This window comes from Centroberyx affinis, unplaced genomic scaffold (assembly GCF_046629955.1).
Source record: "Centroberyx affinis isolate AG114_WGS23_722 - 3 ecotype Tasmania unplaced genomic scaffold, CSIRO-AGI_Caff_v1 ptg003295l_1, whole genome shotgun sequence".
NCBI classification, from domain to species: Eukaryota; Metazoa; Chordata; class Actinopteri; order Beryciformes; family Berycidae; genus Centroberyx; species Centroberyx affinis.
The window spans coordinates 41,669-67,208 of record NW_027281306.1 but is presented as its reverse complement, the minus strand read 5'-3'; the positions used below and the strand labels follow the sequence as shown (position 1 = coordinate 67,208).

Here is a 25,540-nt window from a genome sequence, read left to right as displayed (position 1 = left end):
TTCAGCTCTTATTTTATTGTATTTATTTATTGTATTTTATTTTGATTGTGAAACACATTAAATCTGTAGCATAGATCATCAATGAAATGAAAAACAATATGATGAGGTAAATAAGCATTTTTTTCATCAATATATTTGATGAGATAGGAAATATAAAATATAAAACATATATAAAAATATAAAATTTATGAAAAACTAGAAAGTTACTAAAACATTGAACCACTATTGGCAAAGCTTTTTCACCCAAAGGAACCAGATGAAAAAACAACTTCTGTGGGTCCTGGCATCCTGAAAACACATTATTACTCTCGCCATGTGGGTCTGCGACCTATTTTGTGTCTCAGTTAACAGAACATCCAATGACATTGCTTCCCCTCCCAGACACTCCTGGACCTCCGCTGAACCTGACCGTCAAGGAGACCTCCAGAAGCCACGCCTACATCACCTGGGACGCCCCGCAGATTGACGGCGGCAGCCCGGTAAAGAACTACATCGTGGAGAAGCGGCTGGCGGAGAGGAAGGCCTGGACCTGCGTGTCCACCAAGTGTGTGAAGCCGTCGTTCAGGATCACCAACCTGGAGGGAGGACAGGCCTACTGCTTCAGAGTGCTGGCCGAGAACGCCTACGGCATTGGAGAGGGCTGCGAGACCGCCGGCAGCGTCAGAGCCTCAGGTAGGAGAGGGAGGAGGGAAGGAGGAGGGAGGGAGGGAGGGAGGGAGGGAGGAGGGAAGGAGGAGGGAAGGAGGGAGGGAGGATGGATAGAGGGAGGGAGGGCGGGAGGATGGAGGGAGGGAGGATGGATGGAGGGAGGAGGGAAGGAGGGATGGAGGGAGGGATAGATTGTTTTATTGTACTTACACATATTATCTTTGATAGTTTCATACAAATTACATGTGTGATGATTGCTTCCAGTCTGGACTATTCCATCTGGACTATCAATTCTCTAATGGAACTGTTAAATCAGGTCAACCAATAAATATTTTATAGATTAGATTAGATTAGAGTTAAGATTAAGATTTAGATTCATTGGTCTCTCTAGAGAAATTTGTCTTGGACCATAATTCCATTCCATTCCATTGCACACTACATCAGACTAACACAACATACACAACACGTATTGCTCAATACAGACCACATCCTCAGTCTTCACGCACCTCTCCATCCCCCCCCCCCCCCCCCCCCCCCTCCCCTCCAGAGCAACCTGGCCCAGTGACAGACTTCAAACCCCAGAGGATTTCCAAGGACTCTGTGACTCTGGGCTGGAAGAAGCCCATCAGTGACGGAGGAAGCCATGTCACCGCCTACATCCTGGAGCAGAGCGAGGGAGAGGAGAAGTGGAAGCAGCTTATGAAGGGCAAGAACACCTACCACACCATCGGGGAGCTGACAGAGGGCAAGGAGTATTTGTTCAGAGTCAAGGCTCTCAACGAGTCCGGAGAAGGACCGCCCACCGAGCTGACCGTCCTGGCCAAGGACCAGTTTGGTAAGGCAGCGTAGTCACGCCATGCCGTCATGCTTCTGTATCTGTAGCTGCATGACTGGGACCTAAGTATTATTCAAGTCACAAATTTGTTGACTTGAGACTTGGTAGAGTTCAAAACTGAATGTAGCTGATTTGGACTTGAGTTTTAATGGCACAATCCTTGATGATACAATGGCTTAAAAATAATATTTTCTAGACCGAGGTGGTTCCCATCTCTGTTCTTAGCTACCCATTGTGAATAGGGAGTACTTAAAAATAAGTATCCGCTCAATCCACCCATAATATTCAGAAAGTTTCACAAAAAACATGATGATTATTGTAGTTCAGGTTGCTACATGCTACATGCTACATGTGAATGGAGCATCAAGCATGGATGTCTCCATCTATTTTCTCATGTACCAATTCCCTTGGATTCCAGTGCTTCCTGACTGCAATTTGAGCAGCCTGCATGACCTGTGCTATGTCGCCAAGGAGGGCAGCACCATGCGTATCAACATCCCTGTCATCGGTGTTCCGTACCCCACCGCCACCTGGAAGAAGGGTGACGTCGCCCTGGGAGACACCGGCAGGATGTGTGTGGAGGCGTCTCAGGGCGTCACCACCCTGCTGATCAGAGACTGCCAGAGAGGAGACGCTATGACCTACACCATCAACGTTAGGAACAGCGCCGGCTCCAAGGAATGCAAGTTTCAGCTCAAGGTGGTCGGCAAGCCGGGCATCTGCACCGGACCCATCAAGTTCGACGAGATCACGGCCGACGGCATCACCCTCGAGTGGGGACCGCCCAAAGACGATGGCGGTGCTGAGGTGTCTAACTACATCGTTGAGAAAAGGAGGACCACGGACAACAAGTGGGCTACAGTGGCTTCTGCCATCCAGAAGAACACCATGAGGGTGATTAGGCTCCATGACGGAGTGGAGTACATCTTCAGAGTATTTGCTGAGAACAAGTATGGGGTTGGAGAGTATCTGAGGTCAGACCCAGTCATCGCCCAGCATCCATTCAGTAAGTTATTATACTCCTAATTGATGTTAATTAAACTTTTAATTACATTTGGCCTGTGGCAATTACATATCTTTTGTAGTCTGTGTCTATTGTAACACTATGAACATTACAATAACATCTCATGTGCTTCGTCAAGACGAGGTTAAGCTTGATCAGGCACACATGAAGATTTTATCTCTCAACTCAGTGTACCTTGGTGAATGTCAACCCCTGCTTCTTTTTCTCTTCCATTCCTTTACTCCTCCCTCTGTCCCTCCTTCCTCTAGATGTGCCCGAGGCGCCTGCTCCTCCTGAGATAGTGAGCATCCGCCACGAGTCGGCCATCTTGACCTGGGCTGATCCCAAGGACACTGGTGGCTCCCCAATTACTGGTAAAAGATTCTGCTAAATTTCAATTTGCTCAGAAATACTTAGCAAAAACATATAGCAGCAATAGAAAACTATTTTTGAAAAGTGCTATATAAATGAACAAGTTTACAATGAAAGATGTGGACCACATGACCAACTGGCTTTGTCTGCTGTCCAGGATATCATGTGGAATTTAAGGAGAGGAACAGTCTGATGTGGAAGCGGGCCAGTAAGACTCCTCTGAGAGTGAAGGAGTGCAGAGTCACTGGTCTGATAGAGGGACTAGAGTACGAGTTCAGAGTGATGGCCATGAACATGGCCGGCGTGGGAAAAGCAAGCAGGGTCACTGATGCTGTGATCGCCCTGGATCCTATTGGTGAGTTCACTGCTCTCTTCAGTTGTGACACAATTGTACATGTAGCTGAATGAGTGAGAGTGAGATTTTGCGAGATAGATTGATGTTATATGTTTAGTCAAGAATTCTTCCCTTGTGACCATTTATTTTATCTTTCTCTTTTAGATCCTCCTGGCAAGCCTGACGTGATCAACGTCACCAGAAGCACGGTGACTCTGATGTGGACCGCTCCGAAGTACGACGGTGGCCACAAGCTGACTGGCTACATGGTGGAGAAGCTGGAGGCTGGCACCAAAGCCTGGATGAAGGCCAACCACGTCAACATCCAGGGCTGTGCCTTCACCGTCACTGACCTGACTGAAGGAGCTCAGTATGAGTTCAGGATCAGGGCCAAGAATGCTGCTGGGGCCGTCAGTGCTCCCTCAGAGTGTACTGAACCTCTCACCTGCAAGGATGAGTATGGTAAGCTGGTGTTACTGTCATACATGATAGAATCCTTTCCATTTTACAGTGAGACTGCTCCTGTAAACAGTGTGTTATAAAATGAAAGAGGAAATTAATCATGCACTGTAAAGTTTGTTCAACAGAGCCACCAACCATTAAACCATTAGCATAACATTAGAATGTGATTGATTTCCTCTTCCTGTTCTCTACAGAGCCCCCGAGCATCACCATTGACCCAGACATGAAGGACGGTGTGTCAGTCAGGGCAGGAGACACCATTGTAGTCTCCGCCTCCAAGATTGCGGGCAAACCTCCCCCCACTGCTGTGTGGTCCAAGGGAGGCCGCGAGTTCAAGAACTCTGACATCGTGACTGTCACCAGCACCCCCACCTCCTCCACCCTGGCTATCAAGTACGCCACCAGGAAGAACACAGGAGAGTACACCATCACTGCCAGCAACCCCTTCGGTATCAAGGAAGAGCATGTCAAGGTGAAGGTCCTGGACATCCCTGGACCTCCAGGCCCCATTGAAGCCAGCAACATTTCAGCTGAGAAATGTACCCTGACCTGGCTTCCTCCTGAGGAAGATGGAGGCTGCTCCATCAAGTCCTATGTCCTAGAGAAGAGAGAAACCAGCCGCCTGCTGTGGACCAAGCTAGCCGAGAACATCATGGACTGCAGACATGTAGCCAGCAAACTAATCAAGGGCAACGAGTACATCTTCAGAGTGTCTGCTGTGAACCAGTATGGCACCGGAGACTCAAACCAGTCTGGTCCAGTCAAAATGGTTGACCGTTTCGGTACGTACGGTATCTTAAGTATGATAAAAAACAGTTGTAGAATGATATTTCAGTCATTATTCATCATCCTTTTTAATACAGGGATTAGATTGTCCAAATCTCCAAGTTCAAGGGGTAACTGATTGTAATGGTCTTGTATATTTTCCCCCCAGGCCCACCAGGCCCACCCTCAATGCCAGAGATTGATAATGTCAGCAGGAACGCTGTCACCATTTCTTGGAAGAGACCAGCCATGGACGGAGGAAGTGATATCAGAGGATACTGTGTAGAGAGGAAAGAGAGGAGAGGAATGAGATGGGTGAGAGCCTGTAAGAGGACAGTCCCTGACCTGCGCTTCAAGGTACAGGGCCTGAGTGAAGGAGTAGAGTATGAGTTCAGAGTAACTGCTGAGAACAAGGCTGGATTTGGGCAGCCCAGCGAGCCGTCTCGCCCCATCATGACCAAGGATATCGTATGTAAGTAAAACTGGAGAACACTCTCACGCAAAAATACAAAAGCATCAAACACAAAACCCTCATTAACGTTAGTCGACTAACAACATATTCTTATGTGCTCCAGATAACTTGACTCTAAATCTCTAAAACATTTCCTTTTTTTACATCTCCTATTTTTCTTTAGATCCACCTGGTCCTCCATCCAACCCCAGAATTATGGAGACCACAAGAACCACTGCCACTTTTGCCTGGGGCCGACCCCACTACGATGGTGGCCTCGATGTAGATGGATACTTTGTTGAGTACAAGAAGGATGGACATGATGACTGGGAAACAGAGAACCAGATTCCTCTTAGAATCACCGAACACGTCATCGGTAACCTTCAGAAGGGAGGCAAATACCACTTCAGAGTCAGAGCTGTGAACACAGAGGGAGTTGGTGAGCCTGCTGAGGTTGAGAAGGTGACTGATCTGGTGGACCAGGAAACACTGCCAGACTTTGAACTGGATGCAGAACTGAGGAGAACCCTGGTGGTCAGGTGCCGTGCCTCAATCCGCATGTTTGTTCCCATCAAGGGCCGTCCCGTGCCTGAAGTAACCTGGAGCAAGGATGACACTAACCTGAAGACACGTGCGCATATTGATACCACAGAGTCCTACACTCTGCTGGTTATTCCTGACTGCACCAGATATGACGCTGGAAAATACCACCTGTCTCTGGAGAATGTTGCTGGAAAGAAGACTGGCTTTGTTAACGTCAAAGTTCTGGACACACCAGGACCCCCAGTCAACCTTAAACCTAGAGAGATCACCAAGAACAGCATCACTCTACAGTGGGAAATCCCCATCATTGACGGTGGATCCAAGATTCACAACTACATTGTTGAGAGGAGAGAAGCCACCAAGAAGGCATACACAGTACTAAGCACCACATGGCAGAAATGCTCCTTCAAGATCCCCGACTTGGAGGAGGGTGCTCACTACTACTTCCGTGTCTCTGCTGAGAATGACCTTGGTGTAGGTGAGCCTGCTGAAACCCCTGAGCCAATCAGGGTTTCCCAGGCCCCCTCCACCCCTGAGAACCTGTATGTCACAGATGTGACGGGTGACAGTGCCAGCCTGGCGTGGACCAAGCCCCTGCATGATGGTGGCAGCCTGATCACAGGATATGTCATTGAGGCCCAGAAGAAGGATACCGACCAGTGGGTCCATGTGGTCGCCATCAAGGCTCTGGACTACGTTGTCACAGATCTGACTGAGGGCGCAGAATACACCTTCCGCATCATGGCAGTCAATGCATCAGGCAGGAGTGACCCCCGTGAGAGTAGGCCCGCTATCATCAAAGAGCAGACTACCGCACCATCCTTCGACCTGCGTGGAGTCTATCAGAAGACAGTCATCGCCAAGGCTGGGGACCGTGTCAAGGTTGAGATCCCAGTACTCGGTAAACCCAGGCCTGTGGTTTCCTGGAAGAAGGGAGACATCGCGCTGAAGGAGACGCAGAGGATCAACACTGAAACCACAGCAACATCAACCATCCTCAATATCGGTGAAATCAAGAGGACTGATGGAGGCCAGTATTCCATGACTGGAAAGAACATCCTGGGTACAGTGACTGAGACCATCACAGTCCTGGTCCACGACATTCCAGGGCCTCCCACAGGGCCCATCAAGCTGGAGGAGGTGTCATGTGACTATGTTCTCATGTCCTGGGAGGGACCAGAGAATGATGGAGGTGTTCCCATTAACAACTACATCGTTGAGATGAGGGAGACCACCGGCACTTCCTGGGTGGAGCTGGCAGCTACAGTCATCCGCACCACATTCAAGGCAGCCCGTCTCACCACCGGAACTGGGTATCAGTTCCGTGTCAAGGCCCAGAACAGATACGGCATTGGACCCTGCATCGTCTCTGATACAGTGGTGGCTGCCTATCCATTTGATGTGCCAGGGCAGCCAGGCATTCCTGTGGTCACATCTTTCAACAAGGATGCTATGACTCTGAGCTGGAATGAGCCATCCTCTGATGGAGGCAGTGCCATCCTGGGCTACCATGTGGAGAGGAAGGAGAAAAACAGCATTCTGTGGCAGAAAATTAGCAAGGCTCTGGTTGTTGGAAATATCTTCAAATCAACAGGCCTTGTTGATGGAATCGCATATGAACACCGCGTCATTGCTGAAAACATGGCCGGTCTGAGCAAAGCCAGCAAGCCCTCTGAGCCTATGTATGCTCTGGACCCAGTGGACCCACCAGGCAGGCCTGTGGCACTGAATATCACCAGACATGAGGTGACTGTTTCATGGACCAAACCAGAGGTTGATGGTGGATTTTCCATCACTGGATACACAGTGGAGAGGAGAGAGCTGCCCAATGGACGCTGGCTCAAAGCCAACTTCAACAACATCCTTGAGACCATCTACACAGTCAGTGGTCTGACTGAGGATGCAACTTATGAATTCCGTGTGCTCGCTAGAAACTCAGCCGGTGGTGTTAGTGCACCATCCCAGCCATCGGAGGAGATCACATGCAGAGATGATGTCGAAGAGCCCAAGCTTGATGTTGACGCTTCCTACAGCAGCAATGTTGTTGTCATGGCAGGAGAAGTGTTCAAACTGGAGGCCAATGTGATTGGCAGACCAATCCCATCTCTGGTATGGACCAAGGAAGGAAAGGAGCTTGTGGACACAGCCAAGCTGGAGATCAAGTCATCTGACTTCCACACAACTTTGGTGAACAAAGACTCCCTGAGGAGGGATGGTGGTGTTTTCACTCTGACAGCCAGCAACCCTGGCGGCTTTGCCAAGTTTACATTCAATGTCAAGGTGCTCGACAGACCTGGACCACCAGACTCTCTCACTGTGTCTGACATCACTGCTGAGAAGTGTGTCCTCAACTGGCTGCATCCCTCACACGACGGTGGTGCCAAGATCGAGTACTTCATCATCCAGAGGCGTGAAACCAGCAGGCTGGCGTGGACCAACGTGGCCACAGATCTTCAGGCCAACAGGTTCAAGGTCACCAAGCTTCTGAAGGGCAATGAGTACATCTTCAGGGTCATGGCCGTCAACAAGTATGGTGTAGGCGAGCCCCTGGAGTCTGAGCCTGTTATCTGTACCAACCCCTACGTCCCCACTGACCCACCACAGCAGCCTGAGGTCACCACCATCACCAAGGACTCCATGGTTGTCTGCTGGGACCGCCCTGAACATGATGGAGGCAGTAGCATCAACACCTACATCATTGAGAGGAGAGATAAGACTGGCATGCGCTGGGTGAAGTGCAACAAGAGGACTGTGTCTGACCTCAGATTCAAGGTCTCTGGCCTCACACCAGGACATGAGTATGAATTCAGAATCCTTGCTGAGAACAATGCTGGTCTAAGCCAGCCTAGTCCTTCCAGTCCATTCTACAAAGCTATGGACACCATCTTCCAGCCTGGACCTCCGGGGAACCCCAGAGTGCTGGACACAACCAAGTCCTCCATCACCCTTGCCTGGAACAAGCCTGTCTATGATGGTGGTTCTGAGATCACCGGCTACATTGTAGAGACCTGCCTGCCTGAGGAGGATGAGTGGACCATCCATACTCCCAAGAGGGGATGGACAGCCACCTCCTTCACCATCACCAGCCTGAAGGAAAACCAAGAGTACAAAATCAACATCTGTGCCACTAATTGTGAGGGCGTGGGAGAGCCTGCTGCTGTGCCTGGAACCCCCAAAGCTGAGGACAGACTGCTTCCTCCAGAGATTGACCTTGGAGCAGAACTGCGCAAGGTGGTCTGCATCAGAGCCTGTAGCACACTCAGACTCTTTGTCCCCATCAAGGGCAGACCAGCACCTGAGGTCAAATGGTCAAGAGAGCATGGAGAATCCCTGGACAAAGCTAATATTGAAGTCACTTCATCTTTCACAACTCTCCAGGTGGAGACTGTGGACAGGTTTGATGGAGGTAAATACATGGTGACTGTGGAGAATGCCTCAGGAAGCAAGACAGCCTTTGTTAACGTCAGAGTTCTGGATACTCCTGGAGCACCTCAGAATCTGGTCATCAAGGAGGTCACCAGAGATTCAGTTTCCCTCATGTGGGATGCACCCCTCATTGACGGTGGCTCCAGAGTCCGCAGCTACATTGTGGAGAAGCGTGAGTCAACCAGAAAGGCCTACTCAACAGTCAGTGCCAGCTGCCACAAGTCCAGCTGGAAAATTGGAGATCTTGAGGAAGGAAAGCTATACTTCTTCAGAATCCTGGCTGAGAATGAGTATGGCATCGGCCTCCCAGTAGAGACTCTCGAACCAATCAAGGTGTCAGAGAAGCCTCTGCCACCAGGCAAAGTGTCCCTCCTTGATGTCACAGGCACCAGCGTAACTCTGTCCTGGGAGAAACCTGACCATGATGGTGGTAGTAGAATCACAGGCTACATTGTTGAGATGCAGAGGAAAGACAGCGAGAAGTGGACCCAGGTCATGGTGGTTAAAACCAATGAGGCTGTTGTATCTGGCCTGACACAGGGAGAAGAGTACATGTTCCGTATCTCAGCCACCAATGAGAAGGGAATGAGTGACCCACGTCCCCTCAGCATGCCTGTGGTGGCTAAAGACCTGGTCATCTCACCAATATTCAAGCTGCTCTTCACCACATTCAGTGTGCTGGCAGGAGATGATCTGAAGATAGATGTACCATATGCTGCCCGTCCCAAAGCTACAGTGACTTGGCTCAAAGATGGGGTCGTGCTCAAGGAGACAACTAGAGTCAATGCTGAAGCCTCTGACAAAAACCTTCTTCTGGTCATCAAGGAGGCTTGCAGAGATGATGTGGGCACTTACACCATCAAGTTGACCAACACAGCCGGAGAGGCCACCACAGACATTGGTGTTGTTGTTCTGGATAAGCCCGGTCCACCAACTGGCCCCATTAAGCTGGATGAGGTCACTGCTGACAGTGTGGTCCTGTCCTGGAATCCACCAGAGTACGATGGTGGTTGCGCCATCAACAATTACATTGTCGAGAAGAGAGACACATCTACCACTAACTGGCAGATTGTGTCAGCTACAGTGGCCAGAACCACGATAAAAGCGGCGCGTCTGAAGACTGGATCTGAATACCAGTTTAGGATTGCTGCTGAGAACAGATATGGCAAGTCGTCAGTCCTGCTCTCTGAAACCATTGTTGCTCAGTATCCATTCGAGGTGCCCAGCCAGCCACATTCTGTTGTGGTCCAGTCGGCCACCAAGGAGAACATGGTAATTGTATGGGAAAAACCTAGCAACGATGGTGGAAGCAAAATCCTGGGCTACCATCTGGAGCTCAAAGAGAGAAACAGCATCCTGTGGGTGAAACAGAACAAACAGCTAATCCCAGAGACCAGATTCAAGGTTGTTGGCCTTGAGGAGGGTATTGAATATGAGTTCAGAGTTTATGCTGAGAACATTGTTGGCCTCAGCAAGGCCAGCAAACTTACTGAGATGCAAGTGGCCAGAGATCCTTGTGACAGCCCAGGAAAGCCAGAGGCTGTTATTGTCACCAGAAACCAAGTGACCCTCAGATGGACCAAACCTGAGTATGATGGTGGCAGCAAGATCACAGGCTATGTGGTGGAGAGAAAGAAGGGAGCTGATGGCCGCTGGATGAAGGCCAGCTTCGCCAACATCATCGAGACTCAGTTTGTTGTTAGTGGTCTGACTGAGGACCAGATCTATGAGTTCCGCATCATTGCCAGGAACGCAGCTGGTGTCTCCAGCAAGCCCTCTGAGAGCACTGGAGCCATCACTGCCAAGGATGAGGTGGATCCACCCAAGATTGACTTGGAAGCCAAATACTCCCAGGCTGTGGTGGTAAATGCTGGAGAGACATTCAAGCTGGAGGCTGGTATCTATGGCAAGCCCGTGCCCACTGTACACTGGCTGAAGGGCAACCAGGAGATTGCAGAAGCAGCTCGCCTAGAGATAAAGAACACAGACTTCACAGCCTGTCTGATTGTCAAAGAAGCCATCCGTGTCGATGGAGGCCAGTACACTCTCCTGGTGAAGAATGTTGGAGGAGAGAAATCTGTTAACATTAATGTCAAGGTTCTGGACAGACCAGGCCCACCTGCGGGCCCTATCTCCATCTATGGAGTCACCAATGAGAAATGCTCCATCGCCTGGAAATCACCCCTGCAGGATGGAGGCAGTGATGTCTCCCATTACATTGTTGAGAGAAGGGAGACCAGCAGACTGGTTTGGACTGTAGTTGACCCCAAAGTTCAGACCCTGAACCTGAAGATTACCAAGCTCCTCCCTGGTAATGAGTACATTTTCAGAGTGATTCCAGTCAACAAATATGGAGTTGGTGAGCCTCTGGAATCTGAGGCAATGATTGCCACAAATCCATTTGTCACTCCTGACCCACCAACAGAGGTAGATGTCTCCACCATCACCAAAGACTCCATGGTGGTGACCTGGGAGAGACCAACTAATGACGGTGGTAACCCCATTCAAGGATACATTGTTGAGAAACGTGACAAGGAGGGTGTGAGATGGACCAGGTGCAACAAGCGCACGGTGAGCGAGCTGCGCTTCAGAGTAACAGGCCTCCTAGAAAACCGCAGCTATGAATTCAGAGTTGCTGCTGAGAATACTGCAGGCATTGGCACACCTAGCCCCCCAACATTGTACTACAAAGCACTGGATCCTATCTTCAAACCAGGTCCACCAAACAACCCCAAGGTGGTAGACACATCTAGATCCACGGTTTCCCTGACATGGGGCAAGCCCATCTATGATGGCGGCTGTGAGATTCAGGCCTACATTGTTGAGGCCTGCAATGGAGTAGCTGATGAGTGGTTCATGTGCACTCCTGCCACTGGAATCACAGACACTAAGTTCACAGTGAAAAAGCTGCTGGAAAAGCACGAGTACCAATTCAGAGTGTGTGCCATCAACAAAGTTGGTGTTGGTGAGCATGCTGATGTTCCAGGAAAGATCCTTCTGGAGGAGAAGCTTGAGGCTCCTGACCTTGACCTGGACACTGATATGAGAAAGATGATCAACATCAGAGCAGCAAGCACTCTCAGGTTGTTTGTTCCTGTGAGGGGACGCCCAGCTCCTGAGGTAAAATGGGGCAAGGCTGAGGGTGAGATTAAGGAGACAGCCCAGATTGACAACACAGGCAGCTATGCTTCACTTGTCATTGAGAACGTTGACAGATTTGACACTGGCAAGTACACTCTGACAGCAGAGAATGCAAGTGGAGTAAAGTCGGTCTTCATCAGCGTCAGAGTCTTGGACTCACCCAGCCCACCGGCTAACTTCATGGTGAAGGAGATCACCAAGAACTCTGTCACTCTCACGTGGGAGCCTCCACTTCTGGATGGCGGCTCAAAGATCAAGCACTATATTGTTGAGAAGCGTGAGAGCACCAGGAAGGTCTACTCTCCTGTCACCACCTGCAACAGAATGTCATGGAAGGTTGAACCTCTTCCAGAGGGTGGAATCTTCTTCTTCAGAGTTCTGGCTGAGAACGAATATGGTGTGGGTCTCCCTGCTAAAACTATAGAGCCACTTAAGATCTCAGAGAAGCCCCAGCCACCTGGTAAAGTCAGTGTGGTTGACGTTACTCGTAAAACTGTAACCCTCACCTGGGAGAAGCCTGAACATGATGGTGGCAGTAGGATCAGCCACTATGAAGTGGAATTGGCAAGCAAGGACAGTGAAGCATGGTCTGTGTGTGCTAGTGTGAAAGCACTGGAGACTGTTGTGGCAAACCTACACAAGGGAGAGGAGTACCAGTTCAGAGTCGTTGCTGTCAATGATAAGGGCAGGAGCGACCCCAGACAATTGGCTCACACAGTTTTAGCGAAGGACCTTGTGATTGAGCCTGCTGTAAGGCCTAAAGCGAGTACCTACAGTGTCCAGGTGGGCTATGATCTGAAGGTAGAGGTCCCAGTTGCTGGCCACCCGAAGCCCACCATCACTTGGACCAAGGATGGAGCTGCTCTCAAGCAGACCACCAGAGTCAATGTCACTGACACTGCACACCACACCACTCTCACCATCAAGGATGCCACCAGAGAGGATGGAGGCATGTACAGCATTAACATAGCCAATGCCCTTGGATCCAAGGATGCCACTATTGAGGTGATCACTCTGGACAAGCCAGGTCCACCCACAGGCCCTATCAAGTTGGAGGACATTAGTGCTGAGAGTATCACTCTCAACTGGGAACCTCCCACATATACAGGTGGTTGCCCAATCTCCAACTATGTGGTGGAGAAGAGGGACACAACCACAACTAACTGGGTGGTTGTGTCTGCCACTGTTGCCAGAACCACACTCAAAGTCAGCAATCTGAAGACAGGTGCTGAGTACCAGTTCAGAGTATGTGCTGAGAACAGATATGGAAAGAGTTATGCCATTGATTCAGAGCCTGTCTTGGCCCAGTATCCATTCCAGGAGCCTGGCCTACCAGGAACACCATATGTGTCTTCATACACTAAGGACTATATGGTGGTTGAATGGCACAAACCCCCATCTGATGGAGGCAGTGCCATCCTGGGCTACCATCTGGAGAGGAAAGAGAAGAACAGCATCCTCTGGACCAAGATCAACAAAACTCTCATCCAGGACTGCAGGTTCAAATCTACTCCCCTGGAGGAGGGCATTGAGTATGAGTACAGAGTCTATGCTGAGAATATTGTCGGCATTGGAAAATGCAGTAAGGTCTCTGAGGTCTATGTGGCACGTGACCCATGTGATCCTCCCGGCTGTCCTGAGGCTATCATTGTGACCAGGCACTCGGTGAAGCTGAGGTGGACCCCTCCAGCTTACGATGGTGGAAGCTTAGTTACTGGCTATGTAGTGGAGAAACGTGACCTCCCTGAGGGAAAGTGGATGAAGGCTAGCTTCGCAAACATCATTGAACATGAATTCACAGTTATTGGCCTGACAGAGGACTGTAAGTATGACTTCAGAGTAATTGCTAGGAATGCAGCTGGTGCTATCAGCAAGCCCTCTGAGAGCACGGGATCCATCACAGCCAAGGATGAAGTTGACCCACCCAAGTGTGAAACTGATCCTATGTACAACCAGACTATTGTTATCAGTGCTGGAGAGACATTCAGCCTGGAGGCCAGCGTTGGAGGAAAGCCCATCCCCACAGCTCAGTGGTTCAAGGGAGATGTTGAAGTTGAGAACTCAGCCAGAGCTGAGATCAAAAACACAGACTTTAAGGCTCTGCTCGTAGTTAAGGATGCAATCAGAGTGGATGGTGGACAGTACACACTGGTTCTGACGAACGTGGCTGGAACTAAGACTGTCCCATTCAGTGTGAAGGTCCTGGACAGACCAGGCCCCTCGGAGGGACCTCTCACCGTCAGCAACGTCACTGAGGAGAAGTGCTCACTGTCATGGCTGCCACCCAGGCACGATGGTGGAGCCAGCATCTCTCATTTCATCATCCAAAAGAGAGAAACCAGCCGCCTGGCATGGACTGTGGTCTCCAGCGACTGTGGAGCCACCATGTTCAAAGTCACCAAGCTACTGAAGGGAAATGAGTACATCTTCAGAGTCATGGCCGTTAACAAGTATGGCATGGGCGAGCCTCTGGAGTCAGCGCCAGTTATCATGAGGAATCCATTTGTTCCTCCTGGCTCACCTCAGGAGCTCGAGATCACTAACATCACCAGGGACTCCATGACTGTCTGCTGGACCCGCCCTGAGACCACTGGCGGCAGCGAGATTGTTGGCTACATTGTGGAGAAGAGAGACAGAGCCGGGGTGAGGTGGACGAAGTGCAACAAACGTAGATTGACAGACTTGCGCTTCAGAGTGACAGGACTGACTGAGGACCATGAGTATGAATTCAGGTTGTCAGCTGAGAATGCAGCAGGGGTGGGTCAGCCAAGCCCACCTACCCCCTACCTCAAGGCCTGTGATCCTACCTTTGAGCCTGGCTGTCCCACTAATGCTCATGTGGTTGACACTACTAAGGACTCCATCAGTCTGGCCTGGCATAGGCCTATCTATGATGGTGGCTGTGAGATCCAAGGCTATACTGTGGAAATTACCAAGGCTGATGAGGAGGAGTGGACTATTTGCACCCCACCCTCTGGAGTCAATGCTACCAAGTTTACCATCAAGAAGTTGATTGAGCACCAGGAATACAAGGTGCGCATCTGTGCCATGAATAAGCTGGGTGTTGGTGAGCCCACAGAGATCCAGGGAGTTGTGAAGCCTGTGGATAAGATGGATCCTCCAGAGATGATTCTGGATTCAGAGCTCAGGAAGGGAGTAGTTGTCCGTGCAGGAGGCTCTATGAGGATAAACATACCATTCAAGGGCCGTCCTACTCCTGAGATCAGCTGGGCTAAGGAGGATGGAGACCTACCCAGTAAAGTCCAGATAGAGAATGGTGCAGATTATACACAGCTCTCCATCGAGATCTGTGACAGGAATGATGCTGGAAAATACATCCTCAACCTGGCGAATAGTGCTGGCACCAAGTCAGCCTTTGTCTCTGTCAAAGTTCTGGACACACCAGGAGCCCCTCTGAATCTCACAGTGAAAGACATTAAGAGGAACTCTGTCACCCTGACGTGGGAGCCCCCTATTATTGATGGTGGTTCCAGAATCAAGAACTACCTGGTTGAAAAGCGTGAATCCACCAGGAAGGCATACTCTAACGTGGACAACAAATGCACCAAGACAAGCTACCGCATCACTGGCCTCACTGAGGGAGTAATCTACTATTTTAGAGTCTTGGCTGAGAACGAGTTTGGTGTGGGCTTGCCAGTCGAGACAGAAGACTCAGTTAAAACTTCTGAGCCTCCTCTGTCTGTGGGTAAGGTCACTCTGACTGAAGTGACCAAGACCAGTGCCTCTCTCTCCTGGGAAAAGCCTGACTATGATGGAGGAAGCAGGATCATTGGCTACTACATTGAGATGCAGTCACAGGGCTCAGAGGAATGGGTGGTGGCCGCCACAACTAAGACATGTGAGGGCACTGTCACAGGCCTTAGCACAGGACATGAGTACCTGTTCAGAGTGTCAGCTTTCAATGAGAAGGGCAAGAGTGACCCCAGATCTCTGGCTGCACCAGTCACTGCTAAGGATGTGACTATTGAGCCCAGGTTCAAGATGACATTCAACACCTTCAGTGTACAGAATGGTGAGGATCTGAAGATTGAGATCCCAGTGATTGGACGCCCTGTGCCTAAGGTTGAATGGAAGAAGGATGGACAGGCTATTAAGGAGACAACCAGACTAAATATATCCAGCACAGCATCATCTACTACACTGCGTATCAAAGATGCAAACAAGGAAGACTCTGGTAAATACTCTTTGACAGCCACCAGCAGTGTTGGAGCAGCTACTGAAGAGATTACTGTTGTTATCCTTGATAAGCCTGGCCCACCCACTGGCCCTGTGAAGATTGAGGAGGTCAGCTCAAACTATGTTACTATGTCCTGGGAGCCACCAGAGTACACCGGAGGCTGCCAAATCAACAACTATATTGTGGAGAAGAGAGATACCACCACTACAGCATGGCAAATTGTTTCTGCTACTATTGCCAGAACAACCATCAAAGTCAGCAACCTGAAGACTGGAGTTGAATATCAGTTCAGAGTGTCTGCTGAGAACAGATATGGAAAGAGTCCCTCTATTGTCTCTCCGGCTGTTATTGCTCAGTATCCATTCACTGAGCCTGCTGCCCCAGGCACACCATTTATTTCTGCTGTGACCAAGGATAACATGGTGGTTGAGTGGAAACCTCCCACCAACAATGGAGGAAGCCCTATCCTGGGCTATCACCTGGAGAGGAAGGAGAAGAACAGCCTCTTATGGACTAAACTCAACAAGCTCCTAATCCCTGACACCCGCTTCAAGACCATAGAGCTGGAGGAAGGTATTGAGTATGAATTCAGAGTCTACGCCGAGAACATTGCTGGACTTAGCCCTGTTAGCAAGGTCTCTGACAGCATGGTAGCCAGGGACCCCTGTGACCCACCGGGCACACCTGAGGCTATTGACATCACCAGGAACCACGTGACACTCCAGTGGACCAGGCCCCAGTACGATGGAGGCAGCGCCATCACTGGCTATGTAGTGGAGAGGAGGAAGCACCCAGACACCCGCTGGATGAAGGCCACCTTCACCAACATCATCGAGACCCAGTTCACAATCACTGGCCTGACTGAGGACTGCGTCTATGAGTTCAGAATCATTGCCAGGAATGCTGCTGGTATCTCCAGCTCTCCTTCTCAGAGCACAGGAGAAATTACTGCCAAGGATGAGATTGAGGCTCCGACAGCCACCATGGATCCTAAATTCAAGGATCTGACTGTCGTTCATGCTGGTGAGACATTTGTCATTGATGCTGACTACTTTGGCAAGCCTCTGCCTGATGTCATTTGGGTGAAGGATGGAAAGGAGATTGACAAGACCACACCAAGAATGGAGGTCAAGACCACACTCACACGCACCATCCTGACAGTCAAGGACTGCATCAGAGTGGATGGTGGCCATTTTGTCCTCAAACTCACCAATGTGGGGGGAGTCAAGATGGTCCCAATTAATGTTAAAATTCTGGATAGACCTGGTCCTCCAGACGGTCCACTAGAAGTCAAGGGAGTCACAGCTGAGAAGTGCTACCTGCACTGGAGCCATCCTTCACATGATGGTGGAGCCAGCATCTCTCACTACATCATTGAGAAGAGAGAGACCAGTCGCTTGTCATGGACCATAGTTGAGCCTAAGATCCAGGCCGTCAGCTACAAAATCACAAAACTGCTGCCTGGCAATGAATACATCTTCAGAGTCACTGCCGTGAACAAGTATGGTGTTGGTGAGCCTCTGGAGTCTGAGCCTGTTATTGCTCGTAATCCCTTCACCACTCCCAGTGCCCCCTCCACCCCGGAGGCCAGTGCTATCACCAGGGACTCCATGGTGCTTACATGGGAGAGGCCAGAGAATAACGGAGGGGCAGAGATTGAAGGATACGTCCTGGAAAAACGTGACAAGGATGGCATCAGATGGACCAAGTGCAACAAGAAGAGGCTGAATGACCTGAGATTCAGATGCACTGGCCTCACTGAGGGCCACTCCTATGAGTTCAGGGTCTCCGCTGAAAATGCTGCTGGTGTGGGCAAGCCCAGCGCACCAACTGAGTATATCAAAGCCTGTGATGCTACTTACCCACCAGGACCTCCAAATAACCTTAAGGTGACAGACCACTCTAGCACCACTGTTTCCCTGGCCTGGTCCAGGCCTATCTATGATGGTGGAGCACCAATCAGTGGGTATGTTGTTGAAATGAAGGAGGCAGCAGAGGAGGAGTGGACCGTATCCACACTACCCACTGGTGTCCAGACCACTCACTACACTGTCAAGAAACTGAGGGAGAATACAGAGTACAACTTCCGCGTCTGCGCTATTAATATTGAGGGAGTGGGAGAGCATGTGGACTTGCCTGGGTCTGTGATTGCTGCCGAGAAGCTGGAGGCTCCTGAGATTGAACTAGATGCTGACCTGAGGAAGATGGTCAATATCCGTGCCAGCGCCACCCTGCGTCTGTTTGTCACCATCAGAGGAAAGCCTGAGCCTGAGGTCAAATGGTCTAAGGCTGATGGCACACTGACTGAGCGTGCTCAGATTGAAGTCACAAGCTCCTACACAATGCTGGTTATTGACAACGTTGACAGGTTTGACACTGGAAAATATGTGCTGACCCTCGAGAACCTCAGCGGCTCTAAGTCAGCCTTCATCAATGTGAGAGTTCTGGACTCCCCCAGCGCTCCTACCAACCTGGAGGTGAAGGATGTGAAGAGAGACTCTGTCTCTATCTCCTGGGAGCCTCCTCTCATTGATGGTGGGGCCAAGATCTCACACTATATTGTGGAGAAGAGAGAGCAGAAGAGGATGGCATTCACCAGTGTTTGCACCAACTGTGTGAGGAACTCTTACATTATTTCCGACCTGCAGGTGGGAGGCCGGTATTATTTCCGTGTGCTGGCTGTGAACGAGCTGGGAGTGGGTCTGCCTGCCTCTACAGAGGCTGTCAAGGTGTCTGAGGCTCCTCTGCCTCCTGGTAAGATCACCTTGGTCGATGTGACTCGTCACACTGTAAGCCTCTCCTGGGAGAAGCCTGATCATGATGGAGGCAGCAAGATCACAAACTACACTGTGGAGATGCAGCCTAAGGGAGACGACAAATGGACTGTATGTAGTGAAATTAAAGCACTGGAAGCTACTATTGATGGACTTACAGCTGGAGAGGAATACTCCTTCAGGGTGATTGCTGTGAATGATAAGGGCAAGAGTGATCCCAAGCCTCTGGCTAACCCTGTGGTGGTGAAGGACATAACTATTGAGCCCATCTTCAACCTGATGTTTAATACATACAGTGTGAAATCGGGAGATGACCTGAAGATTGATGTTCCCTTCAAAGGCAGACCTCAGCCTGAGGTGTCCTGGAAGAAGGATGGCCAGGTGCTGAAGCAGACCACCAGGGTCAATGTCATCACCTCCAAGACCTCATCCAAGATTGTCATCAAGGATGCAACCAAGGAGGATGTAGGAAAGTATGAGATTACCCTGACTAACTCAGTTGGCACCAAAACAGCTGAGATCTCTGTTATCATTCTGGACAAACCTGGCCCAGCCAGCAACATCAAGGTGGATGAGGTGAGTGCTGACTTCATCTGTCTGTCTTGGGATCCTCCAACCTATGACGGTGGATGCCAGATTAACAACTATGTGGTGGAGAAGAGAGACACCACCACCACCGCATGGCAGATTGTCTCAGCCACAGTTGCCAGGACATCTATCAAGGTGTCTCGTCTCAACCAGGGCACAGAGTACCAGTTCCGTATTGCAGCTGAGAACCGTTATGGCAAGAGCTCTGCCATTGACTCTGCTCCCATTGTTGCTCAGTATCCCTTCGAGCCTCCTGGTCCTCCCACCAACATCCATGTTGCCAATGCCACAAAGTATGGCATGCTGGTGGTATGGGGCAGACCTGCCAGCGATGGTGGAAGCCCTATTATCGGATATCATGTTGAATGTAAAGACCAGAGCAGCATCCTGTGGACTAAGGTCAACAGAGGCCTGCTGGCTGAGAACCAGTTTAAGATGACAGGCATTGAGGAAGGCCTACTGTATCAGTTCAGAGTCTATGCTGAGAATATTGCTGGTATTGGTCCATGCACTAAGGCCAGTGAGCCTGTACCAGCCAGGGATCCATGTGATTCTCCACGTAACCTTCAAGTCACCAACATCACCAGGACCTCTGTTTCCCTCTTCTGGGAGAGGCCAGAGTATGATGGTGGAGCCAAGGTCACTGGCTACATCGTTGAGCGCAGAGAACTGCCTGATGGCCGCTGGCTGAAGTCTAACTTCACCAACCTGCAGGACACTTACTATGACGTCACAGGCCTCACAGAGGATGTGCAGTATGACTTCCATGTCATCGCCAAGAATTCTGCCGAGCTGCTCAGCGCTCCTTCCGAGAGCACTGGACCTGTCACAGTCAAGGATGATGTAGACCCACCAACTATTATCCTGGACGAAAAGCTCAGACAGCTGGTTGTCATTAAGGCAGGAGAAATCATTAGAATTGATGCTGATATCACCGGCCGTCCGCTCCCTGTTGTCTCATGGTCTAAGGATGGAAAGGAGATCGAGGCCAAGGCCAGATGCGAGATCACCTCCACCAACTTCAAAACTACCCTGATTGTCAGAGATGCCATCAGGAGAGACTCCGGCCAGTATGTCCTGACCCTGCAGAATGTGGCCGGAACCAGGTCTGTGGCTATCAACTGTAAGGTTCTGGACAGGCCCGGACCTGCTTCTGGACCTTTGGCTGTGTCTGGCCTCACGGCAGAGAAATGCACCCTAACCTGGGGACCTCCTCAGGAGAACGGTGGTGCTGAGATCATGCATTACATTGTGGAGAAACGCGAAACCAGTCGCCTAGCATGGACTCTGGTCTATGGCGATATGAAGGCCACCACCTGTAAAGTGACCAAGTTGCTCAAAGGAAATGAGTACATCTTCAGAGTCAGGGGAGTCAACAAGTATGGTGATGGTGAGGCCCTGGAGAGTGAGCCTGCTAAAGCCATGGATCCATTCACTGTCCCTGCTGCTCCCACTAATGTCCAGGTCACCTCAGTCACTAGCGAGGCTATGACCATCTGCTGGGAGAGACCAGTTTCTGATGGTGGCAGCAGCATCTACGGCTATGTCATTGAGAAGAGAGAGAAAACTGGCCTGCGCTGGTGCCGCGTCAACAAGAAACCTGTTTACGACCTCAGAGTTAAGGCCTCACACCTTCGTGATGGCTGTGAGTATGAGTACAGAGTGTTTGCAGAGAACGCTGCTGGCCTCAGTGCTCCCAGCATCCCCTGTCCTCTCGCCAAGGCTGAGGACCCACAGTTCCTGCCTTCTCCTCCTGCTAAGCCTAAGATCATTGACTCTACCAAGACCACAGTCACCCTGTCCTGGAACAAACCGCTGTTTGATGGTGGAGCACCTGTGACTGGTTACAGAGTAGAATATAGGAATACATTAGATGATGAATGGAGTGTTGGCGTTCAGAACACCAAGAACACGGAGTTCACAGTGGTGGGATTGACCCCTGGGGCTGAATACGTGTTTGTTGTCAAGTCCATCAACAAGATTGGAGCCAGTGAGCCCAGCCCTGAGTCAGACAAACAGGTGGCCAAAGAGAGAGAGGAGGAGCCAGTCTTTGACATCAGCAATGAAATGAGGAAGACTCTTATTGTGAAGGATGGTAGCTCCTTCACCATGACTGTGCCCTTCAGAGGCAAACCCATCCCCAGCGTGACGTGGACCAAGGCTGACGTGGACCTGAGAGTCCGCGCTGTCATTGACACTACAGACACCTTCACCTCCATCACCTTGGAGAAAGCCACCCGCAATGACTCTGGCAAATACACCGTCACCCTGTCCAGTGTGGCTGGAACTTCCTCCTTGACCCTCAATGTCAGAGTCCTGGATTCCCCTGGACCTCCTGCCCGTGTGGAGATCAAGGAGGTGACCAAGACCTCCGCTACCGTGACCTGGGACACTCCTGAGAATGAGGGAGGAGGACCAGTGAAGAACTACCTGGTGGATATCCGTGAGGCCAGTAAGAAGGGCTGGACCAGGCTGACTGACACCTGCCACAGACTGACATACAAGATGACAGACCTACAGGAGGGAGGAGTCTACTACTTCAGAGTGACAGGAGAGAATGAGTATGGTGTCGGTGTTCCTGCTGAAACCAAGGAGGGAACCAAGATCACAGGTACTGAAAAAAGATTTAAAGATTTGAAGTAACCACTAATAATAGATCCTTATCAGTAAACCTTTGATTTCTTAAATGCAGAACAGTGGTTAGTAGTAGTAGTTATAATAGCTGCAGGCTATTAAAAGATGTAAATGTCATGATGTTGTGATGTCATGTAAAAGATGTTATGTAAAAAATTATACCTGATTGTGCCAGTAAAACATATTCTTTCCTCTTCCTCCAGAAAAACCAAGCCCACCACCCAAGCTGGGTGTGACTGATGTGACCAAGGAGAGTGTGTCTCTGGCCTGGGCCAAACCGGAGCAGGACGGAGGCAGCAGAATCACCGGTTACCTGGTGGAAGCTTTGGAGAAGGGCCAGGAGAAGTGGGTCAAGTGTGGCGTAACCAAGTTCATCCACTTCACAGTGTCCGGCCTGAGGGAGAATGCAGAGTACTTCTTCAGAGTCAGAGCTGAGAACCACGCTGGATTCAGCGACATCAAGGAAATGCTCACCCCTGTGGCGGTCAAAGACCAGCTTGGTGAGTTACAGAAGCGAGTCACTTATAATAAGTGGAAACAGCAGAATAAGTCTACATCCATGACTTATTCATCATGATTGCTAGTAACCTAACAAAATAAAAAAGTGCAAATATATGATATTTAGAGGTCCTGAGGGATTTTTTTCATATATTCACTCCTCATTTTCCCCAGTTACAAGTCTCCTTGTTCCTTTTCTCTCTAGAATCTCCCGAGATCAATATGAAGGACTTCCCCCACAACACAGTGTACGTCAGAGCCGGCTCCAACCTTAAGTGTGAGATCCCACTGACAGGCCGGCCACTGCCTAAGGTCAGCCTGTCCAAGGACGATGTGATGCTCAAGTCAACAATGAGGTTCAACTCTGAGGTCACCCCCGACAGCATCAAGATCACCCTGCGTGAGAGCATCGCCGGAGACTCAGGACGCTACGACATCACTGCCTCCAACTCCAGTGGAACCACCAAGTCGTTTGTGAACATCGTGGTTCTGGACCGCCCCAGCGCTCCCCTGGGACCCGTTGAGCTGTCTGACGTCACAGAGGACAGCGTGAGCCTGATGTGGCTCCCGCCATCATACGACGGTGGCAGCCCCATCACCAACTACGTCATCCTGAAGAGAGAGACAACCACAGCCAACTGGGTGGAGGTGTCTTCTGCCGTGGCTCGCTGCACCATGAAAATTATGAAGCTGACCACTGGCCTGGAGTACCAGTTCAGGATCAGGGCTGAGAACAGATATGGAATCAGCGAGCACATCGACTCACCAACCGTCACTGTCAGCCTGCCTTACAGTAAATGCTTTTCCTTTTGTTTCCCTGTTTTGAGTGTATCTTCTCATTTCTCATCTTTTTTGTTCTCTTCAGTTTTCATCATCTCCTCCTCCCCTCCTTTCCCTGTTCTGTTCTGTTCTGTTCTGTTGTATGCTATTGTCTCCTCTCCCTTAATGGTAAACATGTAAACACCCCTGACCTCTCCTTCTCGCTCTCCAGCTATTCCTGACGCTCCATCAGCTCCAGAGATCACTGCTGTGACCAGAGAAAGCATCACAGTGGCCTGGAAGGAGCCCAAGTCAGACGGCGGCAGCCACGTGTTTGGCTACCACCTCCAGATGAAAGACAGGAACAGCATCCTGTGGCAGAAGGTCAATAAAATGGTGATCCGCGCCACGCACTACAAGGTCAACAGCATCAACCCTGGACTCATCTACGAGTTCAAGGTGGCAGCTGAGAACGCCGCTGGAGTCAGTGCCATCAGCAAGATCTCTGACGCTGTGCTGGCTATCGATGCCTGCGGTGAGTGGGATGTCCAAACTTCATATAAAAATCAATTAAATCTAAATGTTATTAATGTAGCAAATTTAAAAGAATTGACTGATATATTAAATGATTTTAGTCTTTAGATACTGTAACACCAGAATAAATTTACTGTCTGTTCCTGCAGAGCCTCCCATCAATTTGCGTATCAGTGACATCACCAAGAACTCCATCAGCCTGGCCTGGCAGAAGCCCAACTACGATGGCGGATCCAAGATCACCGGCTACATGATTGAGAGGAGAGAGGGTGCAAGTGGCAGGTGGACCAAGGCTAACCTCACCAACATCACAGATACCCGCTTCACCGTGACCGGCCTGACGCAGGACCAGAGCTACGAGTTCAGAGTCATGGCCAAGAACGCCGTGGGCTCGGTCAGCAACCCGTCCATGGTTCTTGGACCTGCCACATGCGTGGACACCTACGGTAGGTGGAATTACAGGAAAACAGAGATTTTCTTCCTCTTTAAAATTTTTACATTCTGTAATGCTACATTCTGTACATATATTCTGCTCTGTTTTAACGTACAGTGCTAACCTGCCCGTCGTGTTGGTTTGTTTTCCAGGCGCTCCAGAGATTGAACTGCCTCAGGAGTACCTCAACGAGGTGAAGCACATGGCAGGCTCTGCCGTGGAGCTCAAGTTTAACATCACCGCCAAGCCCGCTCCCACCATCGAGTGGTCCAAGGACGGCAAGGAGCTGGAGTCCAATGCCCAGCTCTCCTTCAAACACACATCTGAATCCACCAGTTTGTTCCTGAAGGACACCACCCGTCTGAACTCAGGAACCTACGAGGTCAAGGTCAAGAACTCCCTGGGATCAGCTTTCGCCACTGTCAGGCTGCTCATTCAAGGTATTAAAATATTAATTGAAAAATATCTTAAATTATTAGTTTGAGTCATTTAATTTGCTAATTGATCAAGTAGTTATTTAAAATTATATACAGTATCTGACTGATTTACCTAAATGTATTTCCTCCTCCAAATGAATATTAAACTCAGTGCTTGGTTCAGACATATTTTAATCAGTCAATAACCCGTCTATCACTATGTAATGTAAATATAATGACAATAATAACCATTTTGACATTTGTGAATGTGTCCCTCCCTCCTCCAGACAAGCCCGGCCCCCCAGCCGGAGAGATCCAGTTCAAGAAGGTGAAGGCCGACAACATCACTATCATGTGGGCCCCGCCCGCCGACGAGGGCGGCGCCATGGTGACCCACTACATCGTGGAGAAGAGGGAGACCAGCAGGATCATGTGGTCCATCATCTCTGAGAAACTGATTGACTGCATCGTCAACGTGCCCAGGCTCATCCAGGGCAACGAGTACATCTTCAGAGTCCGTGGAGTCAACAAGTACGGCATTGGAGACCCACTGGAGTCTGAGCCCATCGTCGCCAAGAACGCCTTTGGTAAGTGGGAAGAATGAAACACACACACACACACACACACACACACACAAAGCACCATAACCGTTTGATCTGATCTGCTGACATAGCATTAAATCTTAGACAATTTAAAGATAATGGGAAACATCACTTGATGCTAGAA

The 25,540-nt window shown here is 50.0% G+C and overlaps 1 protein-coding gene across 1 annotated transcript in view; it reads left to right on the top strand.

Annotated features, from left to right (window-relative positions):
* Positions 1-359: 359 nt before the first annotated feature.
* The window catches only part of LOC139660423 (titin-like), a 60,613-nt gene continuing 35,432 nt past the window's right edge, over positions 360-25,540 (top strand). The window contains exons 1-15 of the mRNA XM_071538566.1: positions 360-672; positions 1,196-1,483; positions 1,902-2,489; positions 2,756-2,860; positions 3,016-3,213; positions 3,358-3,654; positions 3,849-4,436; positions 4,589-4,891; positions 5,055-22,151; positions 22,378-22,674; positions 22,878-23,465; positions 23,664-23,966; positions 24,115-24,411; positions 24,551-24,838; positions 25,102-25,401. Coding sequence (XP_071394667.1) covers positions 360-672; positions 1,196-1,483; positions 1,902-2,489; positions 2,756-2,860; positions 3,016-3,213; positions 3,358-3,654; positions 3,849-4,436; positions 4,589-4,891; positions 5,055-22,151; positions 22,378-22,674; positions 22,878-23,465; positions 23,664-23,966; positions 24,115-24,411; positions 24,551-24,838; positions 25,102-25,401 — 21,850 coding nt within the window. The remainder of the gene's footprint in view (positions 673-1,195; positions 1,484-1,901; positions 2,490-2,755; positions 2,861-3,015; positions 3,214-3,357; positions 3,655-3,848; positions 4,437-4,588; positions 4,892-5,054; positions 22,152-22,377; positions 22,675-22,877; positions 23,466-23,663; positions 23,967-24,114; positions 24,412-24,550; positions 24,839-25,101; positions 25,402-25,540) is intronic.